Consider the following 11847-nt stretch of genomic DNA (forward strand, 5'->3'; position numbering starts at 1 on the left):
ACATTTATTGAGCATTTATTTATTTCTGTATTTATTTTTAAATATGGCAGAGTTGGTCCTTCATATAGGAGGAACTCATCTCTAATGCTGGAAGACATCATATCATAAACCATATCACTGTATCAGCCATGTATAGTAGTTGCACTTTAATACAATAATCATACAAGTATAGATATAAGGTATATGATAAATACTGGGTGAAAAAGAGCACTAAAAAAGAGTGAATAATTTAAGAGAGAAACAGACCTAATAGGAAGTTACAACAGCTTACAGCTGCATGGAAACCGCTGCCTGTCATCAGCTTGGAGCAGCTGAAAGTGGATCAAACAGGCCTGAATTTCAGAAGGTTTAAACGTGTTGGTACGCACAGAGCAGATCAACAAAGAAGGTGAAAAGCGATTGCCGTTCATAATTCAGCAAGCAGTTATTTTTGGCATGTTTGCCTTCATCAATCTCATTTACTATAATCAGATCATGATCTAATGACCGAAGATGTACAAACTGATGGTTGCAGGATATGCAAAGTGATTATCGAATCGAAAACTCAACTTTGGGTGCAGTTTTTGGGTGTTTTTCTTCAGCTCCTCTGAAAATCAGGTTCAAATTGACATGCAAAAAAATCTGCGGTCATTGTGTTCACAAAGGAGGGATTAGAACAAACGATGGAGAGGATTAATGTGCCCGTAATCATGTCAGCATCATTAAAAACAACAATAGCAACCCGAATGAGAGAGGAAATAACGTTTCTAGAAGAAAACGACAATGGTGAGGTCGATTCATCGACGTTGTGGGACACATTAAAAGCTATTTTTAGAGGGAGGATTATAAAAAAAACAAAAAAAACAACTAAGATTAACAAACAAAGAACTGAAAAATCTTGAGACAAAACATAAGAAAGAACAGAAACCAAAGACACCAACAAAAATAAAAGCAATTCGGAATGAAATGAACTTGACACACAGGAAATTGAAAAAAAGATGATATTCACAAGGCAAACCTAATATGAGTCTGGAGCAAAATGACAAAATCTTAGCAAGAAAACTGCAAAAGCAACGAGCAGATAACATGATTCACAAGATTCGAGGCATAAAATTTAACCGTTACAGTATAAACAAGTAGAAATACAAGGACGCCCAATTTAACCCCTGCTATTTGCACTCCAGATATATAATGTTTTGAAATTATATGTAATATGTAATTACAAGGTAATCAAAACGTGCATATTACATGTGTATGATCATTTTAGAACTTTTGCTACATCCTCAGATAGTGTGTGCGTGTGTGTAATATTCTTAATTTCTATAGACTACAGTATTATTACGCTCCACACCAATTATGTTGTGATGTATTTGTATAATGTTATATTACATGATTCATAGACTACATGGACTTCATACTGAATATGCAATGGGATGTGCCTAATTTGTACCATAAATTACAGTAATCTACTGATGCTATAGGCCCATCTACCTTTTTGAAACAAGATCAAGATCACTGACTCGCCTGATTTCGCCTGATTCTCCGCAAACAACAAAATATCACATTTATAACCAATGAATGTTATGGGAACTGCCATGTGGATTTGCTTGTTTCCCTCTAGAGAGCAGTAGTACCGTAGATCATCACTAGGAGGCGAGGAACCGTGCTAGCGTGATGTGTATACGGGTGCAAGGAACCAAGCTCGGCATGGCTAACTGATTCAATCTTGGTCCGAACTCGGCACGGATCAGTTTCAGAGGCGTAGTGTAAATCAGGTAGTGATGGTGAGATGAAGCCTCATGAGGCATCGAACCGTTTGGCCAAATTGCTTCAACGATCCCCACAGTTGATGAAGCTTCATGTGAAAATGTCACCTCCTACTGGTGGAGAGCAGAACTACAGTTTGTAATAAAAACTTTGATTTTTTTTGCAATTGTTTTTCTTTTTTTTCCATTTTAAGTTCCTTTGAAATTGTTAATGATTGGTGTGTAATAAAATGCTTATTATACTTTTTTTTAAAGTGTACAATGTCGAGAATGTTAGAAGAGAACAATCATTTAAGGTGCATCATTTTTCTGCCATTTTAGTGAAACAAACTCAAGCAGACAGTGAAGCTGTTTGCGAAAATTGGGCAATGATGAGAAAAATGAAAGGTGTTAATCATTTTTATTCAAACATAATAGTTTTCACAAAGTTTGTGGTTTTAATCTGGTTGGAAGTTATGTGTTTAACCAATCTTTTGGCTAAACCGACCTATCTAATTTGGCAATGTTTTTACCGAATCTATATGTTTACTAAGGCAAACCAATACAAATTAGTCCCATTAGCCAAAATACTTAAGTATAATCACAACTTTCAAAATGCAAAAGTGGGTCCTAAACCATCAACCTCAGGAGTGGAAGTCAGGGTGTTACAGATCACGCCACTAACATTGAAAGCAATACTTATTAACACTAAATATACAACTATGTCCAGCAGCTTGCTCAGATTTTGATCATTACACTGTTTAATCTAACCAAAATACTTTTAATCAACTAGATTGGTTGTTTTTCCAACCAATCTATTCTTAGAATCTATCCAAACTCTGTCCAACTGACAGCAGCTCTCCTCCAAACTCTCACATCTTGACTGAATCCTGAGGCTGTTCAAAGTCCTGCCAAAGTTCTTGGGCTTTCTGAGCCACCTTCCAAAGCGGTCACATGGTATCACGGTAACGAGGCTTCGGACGTCATCAATTCTGGCCCCTCCCCTCAAACGAATCAGGCCTCAACACATGCTTTGGGGAAATGCCCCCTCATTACTCGACACACGCCTCGAAGCCTCGACTCATCTCATAACATCACTAAAATGGTGCTTTTGAAACAGAAAGTTTGTGTAAAAGTGATTAATTCATCTTTATTTTATAAGCCCCCCTGAAAATGAGAACATCATCGCTGTTCGATGCTGTAGCGCCCGTATTGTTTACACTCTGACCAATCTAACTCACTGATCTCTATCAATAAATGGAGTTCAGTGGTCTAACTAGGGAGTAACAATATGGCGGCTGGTGACTTCACAGCAACGTGTACTGCTAACAGCCTAACAGCAATCCAGTGAATAAATAGAGATCAGCGCACTGACATCTAGTATTTGTTAAGAAGAAGAACACTGAAGGTGTAGTACCGCTTTTCTCAGTCCTGAGGCCTTTCAGCGTTATGGGAACAGCAGATTGATGAAGGATTCATATTATCCAGCTAAAAGAAACCTGAAAACATCAGGGTCAATATTTACAAAGATCCAAAAGCAGCTCTTAGTGACGCCATTTTAGAAAACGTAACTAAATTCTTCAAGTTATGCTAACTTTTTATAGACTTTTACTTCAGTAAATTAAAGATTTTCAACTGCTCAGAGCTTAAAAAAGCCCTTAAAGAGAACAAACATTAGGATTGGTGACGAGGGCTGTAGCAGACCTAAGAGAAGATGGAGGAAACGGAGAGAAAGGAGATTTTCTCCGCACAATGAATTAATGAGGCGCTGCCCGCTCAGTGTTTATGAATGACCTCATCAAGGGTGAGCTGACCTTTCCAATCCAGTCCAGGCGCGCTTATCAGTGTGCTCATTTATGTGCAAATGAGCACATTAACGTTGAAACTAAATTATTTAAAAAGAGAGTAAAGATCCAATTCCTCTCCCCACTATGGGGAAGGGGTTCTATTGTTTCAGCAGAAGGAGGAGTTAAAATGCACCTCCAGCAAGGTGATCCTGATAAATATGGATAAATAATAGAAAACAAACAAGATCAATAATCCCAAATAACACATTAAATAAAAAACACAAACGATATAGTTACTTAAACAGAGGGTAAAAAAGGATATAAATTAACATATCATTAAAAATATAAGGTGAATGCACTACAACACAAAAAAAAATTCCATTAAATAATTAAATGTACCATTTATTAATTTAATACATCATTAAATAATGAAATGCACCATAAAGTAATGACATTAAATAATTCAATTTTATTTATTTATTTATTCTAAACTCTTGGTAAGCAATTCCAGCTCAGTTTGGTGTATAAAAATATAACACAGGGTCTAAACTGCTGCAGACTTCAGACAGGATCAACGTTAGCCCCGCCCACCGCTGGCTGATGCTCTCTTATTAACTTATTAGAGATAAATCAGACAAATCAAAGACACATAGGCTGGAGTTGCTCTGCCAGGTTTGTGGTAATTAAATTGAATGAAGATGTTGAAGTTATTTCTGTACTTTCCTGTAAAAGAATTAACCTCAGAGTAAAAGCAAAATAAGATGGAATTTTAAGGTCTTAAGCCACCCTAAACCTACAAGCAGTTTGACGTGACAACAATACCTTTTAAATCATTTCACAATAAGTCTGCTGTGCGGATGCTATGAATTCAGGAAATATAGAGAGAAATAATATATGTAAATTCAACAGTTTTATTAAAATATGTATTTTAAGGGAAACTGTTCTGCTTCTTTCTCAGGTTAGGACAGAAAAAGTCTGCGACCTATAAATGTTCACCACATGTCTCCCCCTCAGTTTGATCTATCTAAAGCTCCTTTTAGAGTGAACTCTGTCACATTTATGCCAATTAGCTGTAGCTGCACGCTTACATGCACACTTTATACACCTGAACAGGCTGCAAATAGATGCACAACAGTGCAACTGTACATCTTAGACATTGATCCAACCAGCAAGGATCCAGTGAGCAGTTTCTGAATCAGCAATTTATTCTTTCTGCTGTGTTAAACTCTACAGTTATAGAAGACGCCAATGGCTCGAGCATCCCTGTGGGAGGGTTAAAGCGTATTAGCATCGTGCTAACCGTTAGTTTTCTATGTTCAGCTTTAGTTCAATCGTAGTTTTTAATTGTTTCAGTGATTTATTCTAATATTTCTTTCATCACTGTAAGATGTGTTTTTAAACTATTGTTATACTTTTCTTACAGGTCGACTTTGCTTAAGTAATGCGCAGTGCTCGCTGATTGTGAGGTAATAATCGAGGTTTTTTAGGCAGCTTGGAATCCAGACCCTGATTTGTTAACAAAAAAAAAAAAACACTGTTTTTTTGGTGCTTAGGCCATTTCTAGATGCAGTAGTAAACCAAATTGAAGTGCAAATTAGTGCATAAAGTACATTTTGCATTACATGCCCCAGGTTTTATTATCTAATCTCATAATTTAAAAATAATATTTAATTATTTAATTGCAGATTTCATAATTTAATGGTACATATAATTACTTAATGATGCATTAAATAAATAAAATGGATATTTCATTATTTAATGGGATATTTAATGATGCATGAATTTATTTCATTTTGTCCCTTTTAACCCTCCATAAGAAGTAGGGTGCAAATTAGGTGATATTGCTGAAATCTTCTCCCTGGCTTTTGCTTGCAATGTTTCAGGCTGGGGGGGTTAAAGGCAGGAAGAAGGATGTAAATCCTGGGGCTAAATATACCTTTCAACACCCCCACCTCCTCCTACAATTGTGGCATCACTAGACACAGCGTCTCTGTCCAGTTCAATTTTCCTCACCATTTTCTCTCCATCTTAAAGTAATTTCGGCTATTCTTAGCAATCCCTATCAGCAGGCAATCACAGTAAAATGCTGACAGGTGAGAGTATATCAATATAAATACACAAAATGGTATAATAACAAAGCATTACGAGTAAACATAACCATAGCAGATAGATAAGAATGTAAACAAATCATCATCAGGATCCAGGTTTCTTAATCCAGCCAGAATTATGGGATTAATTCATTCATCTCCACTAAGTACTAGTTTTATTTTGAAAAGTTTTAGTCTTTTATGTGTTTTTAACAAATAATCACAGCTCTAAGATTACAGTGTCACCCCTGGCAACAGATTCCTTCATAGCTCCTCACTAAAAGCAGCAGCTGACTCACTAAATTAGAAGTTCTCAAGAGGACTCTGATTCTTTGTGACTAGTGGTTCTAATCTTTGGTTTTATCATATGAATTCCCATGAACCACAGGTGTTTGATGAATAGAACAGAAAAGAAGCATCTATTGTTGTCCCACTGTGGGGACAGGTGTACCTGTAGCAAAAGTGAAAGAGGAATAGAGGCCATTTCTACTCCAAAGGGTCAAAGATACTAAACAAAACCATGTGCCAATAAAAGTGTTTAAGGTCAATTTACAACAGAAAAAATAAAACTGATTCAAGAAATGTGCATTAAAACGCATAAAGGTCCTTTAAAATATATCTTTCAATACATCCAGAACAGTAATGCACATTTATAATGATGCTGCAGTGGCCTGAAAAGATGCTTTATTACACGTTAGTTAAAGGGTCTGATTGCATTGGGGATGAAGGACCTCTGGAGACGCTAATAAACAGGACTATGTTCAAGTTCAAGGTTTCATTACTACGCCGAAATAAAAGGGAGGTAAAAAGAAGCAGGTTTAGTTAAAAAAGTCAATCAGAACTTTGGTCCCATTAAAGCCGAAGCTAGTTTTTTACTCTTTCCTAATGGAGTTTGGTTGAAACATTAAGCGCTGGTAGGTTTCTAATTAAATTATTGAAGACCCACTCTCTCTCTTTCTCTCTGCTCTATGAAATAGGCGATTAAAGACTAAAACAGAGTCTGATCCGGTGATTAAACCTTTAGTGTTTCGGTTCGGTTCTATTGAACTCACCGGTTGTTGCATCCTCCAGTCCCTCCCCATCCTCCGCTGGCCCACCACAGACCATCGTCCCACCGTCGATCCTCCGGCTGCCCCGGGCGATGATCGACTCGATGAGCTCCAGCTTTTGTCGCAGCGCCTCGTTCTCCTTGTGGCATCGGGAGATTTCAAGCTGTAGGACGGCGTAGCCGTCATCCACCAACCCACAAATCTCCGCCACCGCGGCACGGGTCAGCGCCTCCATGATGGATGTCAGCTGGGACTGGAACCCTTTTAAACTGGTCATTCTGACAGAGAAATCGAGATCAAATCTCTGCAAGAACAACGCCGGAAGCTCGGAGAGGGAAGATCCAACCACGTCTCGGTTTCTGTGGTCACTATAATGTTGTTGAAGCCGAACAGCAGCTTACCTGCCCCGGGAAGAACCACCGGATGCTGAGGCTGTTGTTTGGACTTCTCCTTTTTGCGATCGCTGGACTTTCAAAATAAAAGTCAGGGCTCCATCGGATGCTGCATTCAGAACAGTCTGTAAATACTGGAGCAATTCTTTGGTCCCGTTAGCGCAGACACGAGTTTATTCATAGCTTTGAGCCCATCATCAAGCATCAGGTCCACTGTTTTTATCAGTTAAAGATTTACAACGGAAGTAGCCTATTTTTATTTGTGTGTGTGTGTCTTCTTAATCAGCAATGGATTGGGGATGGTAATATTTTGTTTCATTTTAAGCCCTGAAAAAATCTTGTTATACTGCTCTACCTTCTCTTTCAGTATTTCATTTTGGCAGTTTTGGTTTCAGTGTTCAAGTTCTAAAGGAAAAAACCCATTTAACTTCTGAAACTGTAAAATTTCCTACTGGTCTTAAACATAGCAAAGAGTCCGTTTCCACGGCAACGTGCTACAACGACATAGACGGAGATGGTTTACAGTAAGATTAAATAAAGATACCGCAATTTAATGGAAACATGAAGATTTAATTAACCTGACCTTAAATTCCGTTTAAATCTTACGGTTTACTTTTCTTTACATGTTGTCTGTAGTTTAGTTTGTTTCTTTTTAACAGCTTGTCTCCGTTCACTGTAAACGAATGGCTAAGAAATGCTAGTGAGCTAATATGATAATACAAATCAATACCTTAAAATAATTAAAGGAAAAAAAGGCAGTTAGCAAATTTAACTGAGCCCTAAATAACATAGATGTTAAAGTGTGATGCTTTAAAAAAACAAGCACATTTTATGATTAAAGTGCAGAAATATGAATGAAACATATTTATAAATATCAGTGGTCATCTAAAAAGCACTGGGACTTATAATAAAATATTGTAATAATGTCAAACAGTCTAATGGGGATTTATATTAAAGTGACATTAAAGGAAGCCTGACTGTTTTTATCAGACAAAGAAAAGCTCATCAATGTTGGTAGTCCTGTGGCTTTAACATAACTTTTTAACTTGTTTGTTTTTTTCACATCTAGTCACAGAGGATCTGATCCGTCGGCGGGCCGAGCACAACGACTGTGAGATACTAACCCTGGAGGAAGTTTCTCTGCACCAGCAGGAAATAGAGAAGATCGAACACATTGACAGGTGGTGCAGGGAGCTGAGGATCCTCTATCTGCAGAACAACCTCATCCCAAAAATCGGTATCTTTACACAATCTGCATATAAAACCAGATAGAATATAATAACTATCATTAAACTGTTCATTTGGGAACAGGGCCTCTTTAATAGAAACCAAAACTCAAAAAGAGCTTGTTGAAGGATGTGAACAGTTAGGTTAAGGTAAAAGCTACTTTTAGACTAAAATTATACCAGTAAGGGTGTCCGAAACCCTTTTTAATTTGAGAAAATCCAAACTTATTGGTTTTTTAAAAATCCATCCATTGTAAAATAGCTTTTAAATAAATTATTTAAAACCATAAATTAATGAGATGATGCCGAATGCATGTGAACCAGAACTGTATTTATCATAGGAGTCATTGGAGACTGACATTGTAATACGGCAGCAGTTATTGAGCAATAATTTAGTTGTTTTCACACAGACTGGTCTCCATGATTGAGCTCTGAGGAGTTCTCAGGCCTTAATCTTTTATAATTCGATCCCTTTGATGTTGCAGAGAATCTGGGCCGCCTGAAGAAGCTGGAGTATCTGAATCTGGCCTTAAACAACATCGAAGTGGTTGAAAACCTTGAAGGTCGGTGCACAGAGCAGGAATTGTAGGCTTGTTTCATGTCTGAAGCTTGTTCATTTCACTTAAAAATGAACATGAAGCAGTGTTCCCAGCTTTGATTACAAACCAGCCACTGCAAACAAAACAAAACAAAAAAATCCTAATTGAATCATGTTGTCCTACTGAGCTTCTTGTTTTTCATCCTTTGTACCACTTTTCTGAACAGGATACCCTGTTTATTTTCCTTCCTGCCTGCAGGCTGCGAGAGTCTCCAGAAGCTGGATCTGACAGTGAACTTTGTGGGGCTCCTGAGCAGTGTTGACTCCCTGAGAAACAACATCCACCTGAGAGAGCTCTTTCTGGTGGGGAATCCCTGCACAGAGTTCCAGGGCTACAGGCAGTATGTGGTGGCTGCGTTGCCTCAGTTAAAGGTTAGCTCACCAAGCTTCCTGAACTTTCAGCAATGAAACCGTCTTTTTGATTGCTTTTGACTGGTTATTTTGTCTGTGTGGTAAAACTCCAAATGTCAAAACAACAAACTTCAGCAAATTTTTAAGTTTCAGAATATAACTCAATCATTTAACTTTTGCTTTTACGTTGACCAAACTTTAAATTATAAAGTATCTTGAAACTTTTTTTCCTCAACTTATTTGAACTCAGTGGTGTCTTCAAAAAGGCAATAAAAACTATCAATCTAAAACTTCCCGCTTAAAGCTATAGTGGAGGATGTTCTTTTCCTAGTGGATCATCAAAATAAGTGGTCCTCCTAATTGTCAATCATTCTGGCCATATATTTACATAAGGCCGTCTTATGTGCTCGTCCCCATTTTCACTTACCTGTGGTGAGTCTAACATAGTGGAAAAATTGCAAATCTTCTTTTAGAAAGTCAGCTTGTATCAGAGATGCAAACAGCAAACTTTTAAACAGAGCGTGCACGAGGAGAAATTGCGCATGCTCTCGCACAAGTTTAATAGGCGTTCAGTCTCAGGAGCGGGTACAGGGTTGTGCATGTGCATTTGTTTTAAAAAATCTGTGAGAATTCTCAGCTTTGCCTTTAATAATTATACTTTTTTATTTAGAGCTTGTTCCCTCTATTAAAGGAGTCTGTCATCTTCATTTATACCTACTGTTTCAGGGACAGCAACAGCCTGAATTTCAAAACTCAAACCTTTACAGTTACTCCAAGAAACTAATGCTTTGCTCATGAACCTCTAGAGCCCCCCATGCTGGATCACCGATTACAGCTAATTTACTTAGGTGAACTTTAAACTTAAATAACAATCAAATGAATGGCTTTGTTGTCATTGTACAGAGCAAGCAAAATTATCAAATAAAAACTTAATTGGCAGCATCTCTTTTTTGTATTGTAATGAACGTTTAACCTCTAAATAAAAAGCCAATGTTAAAATGTGGTTTTCCTGCATTTTGCAACAAAAACATGAAAGCTAACTGAAGTTTCGCCTTTTTAAATAACTAACAAAAAAGTTACAGTTTACAAGTTATAGAATTTTTTTACTGTGGCAACTTTCAGAGTAGGAATATTGATTATCGGAAATACCTACAGCCCCAGTGAACCTGTTAGCATCAAGGAGTCCATTTAAAGCACAGGTGTGGTCCTTGCTTCCTGGTAGAGCAAAAGTATAAATATACATTTATTGTATTCATTTCACTTTTTTCTCAGAATTCTGACAATAAAAAAAGTCAGAATTCTGAGATTAAAGTCAGAATTCTGAGTTTTTTCCCATACTAAACTGAAATAAAATTAAAAAATCAATTAACTTTTCCAGTGGCCCTAATCCTCTTCCGTATTATACTTAAGTGCAAAAGTAAAACTATTTTTTTTTTGCCTTAAATGGTAAATGGTAAAACTATTTATGTACACAAAGTAAGTTAATTTTCCTAATTTTCTTACTGTTGACTGACTCAATCTACATGAACATTTCAGACAGGATATCATATTCATTTAATTAAACAGCAGTCTCATATAGCAGCTGAATCCCTTTACAGTTCTGGTATACCCAGCATTATGGAAACAAATATCATTACAATGGATCATTAAACTTCAGCATGTAGAAATGTAAATGGAATGGATGGGAAATGTCTTGGGCTCAGAATCTGATTCACCATTCATAACATTTCCAGCCCCCTGTCTTCATCCATTACAGTCTTTCTGTAAAAAAAAAAAAAAAAAAAAAGAAAAACAGAACAGATTTTCCCTCTGCTCTTGATTGTCTTTTTTTTTTGCTGCAGCTGTTTAATCACATCATTATCCATACATCTAAGTAAAGAGGCAGTTTGGAGAAAGTAAGGAGTAGATATTTTGTTCCAATGTAGGGAGTAAAAAATGATTATTCAATTAAAGAACAAGTACTAAAAAAGTGACAAAGGATTTATTTTAAGTTACTTGACACCTCTAGTTTCTGGTGTGAGACTTTCTTCTGTGTCTGTGTCACCAGTGGCTGGACGGGACGGAGATCAGCCGATCGGAGCGGATCAGAGCCTCACAGGGCCTGGAGCAGGTGAGGAGACGAGTCAGAGAGCAGGAAACCGAGTACCTGAGGAGAAGAGAGGAGCAGAGAGAGCAGGAGAAGCAAAGGAAGAAAGAGAAGAAACCTGGCTATGATGGGCGCTGGTACACAGACATCGACAACCCAGGGTGAGCTCAGAGTTCTGGATTTACTGCTGCAGCAAAGGTTTACTAGAAGTTAGTTTTAGCTCCTAAAGCTGAATTTGAAGCTAGTCTGGATGAGTTAAAGATCTCAACCTTGAGTTTTCCTTCTCAGCTCACAGGATAACAAGGAGAACCAGGAACTGAAGGAGAACCCGAGGAGCCCAGAGGAGGAGGAAGAAGAGCAGGAGCGAGAGTTCTGGCACACACCCTGTGCTTTCACCCCCGAGTCTCGTCTGGAGGCTCATCGGCACCTGGAGGAGAAGAGAAATACAAACAGGAAGTAAGTCTCTGAGTCCTGCTTCAAATCCAAAGATTTTTAACTTTCACAGTTAAAATTATTAGAATTATTCAAAAAAAAAAAAAATCCTAAA

At 37.5% G+C, this 11847-nt stretch overlaps 2 protein-coding genes across 2 annotated transcripts in view; one reads left to right on the forward strand and one right to left on the reverse strand.

Moving 5' to 3' along the window:
* The window catches only part of LOC107087007 (zinc finger protein with KRAB and SCAN domains 8-like), a 10349-nt gene extending 3258 nt beyond the window's left edge, over positions 1-7091 (reverse strand). Inside the window, exon 1 of the mRNA XM_015378334.1 lies at positions 6651-7091. Within this exon, the coding sequence (XP_015233820.1) occupies positions 6651-6924 (274 nt within the window). The 5' untranslated portion in view covers positions 6925-7091. The remainder of the gene's footprint in view (positions 1-6650) is intronic.
* A 429-nt stretch (positions 7092-7520) lies between these two features.
* lrrc6 (leucine rich repeat containing 6) overlaps positions 7521-11847 on the forward strand; it is an 18166-nt gene continuing 13839 nt past the window's right edge. Inside the window, exons 1-6 of the mRNA XM_015378321.1 lie at positions 7521-7563; positions 8109-8276; positions 8751-8828; positions 9063-9235; positions 11262-11461; positions 11589-11756. Coding sequence (XP_015233807.1) covers positions 7554-7563; positions 8109-8276; positions 8751-8828; positions 9063-9235; positions 11262-11461; positions 11589-11756 — 797 coding nt within the window. The 5' untranslated portion in view covers positions 7521-7553. The remainder of the gene's footprint in view (positions 7564-8108; positions 8277-8750; positions 8829-9062; positions 9236-11261; positions 11462-11588; positions 11757-11847) is intronic.

Source organism: Cyprinodon variegatus, unplaced genomic scaffold, assembly GCF_000732505.1.
Source record: "Cyprinodon variegatus isolate N-32 unplaced genomic scaffold, C_variegatus-1.0 Scaffold170, whole genome shotgun sequence".
NCBI lineage: Eukaryota > Metazoa > Chordata > Actinopteri > Cyprinodontiformes > Cyprinodontidae > Cyprinodon > Cyprinodon variegatus.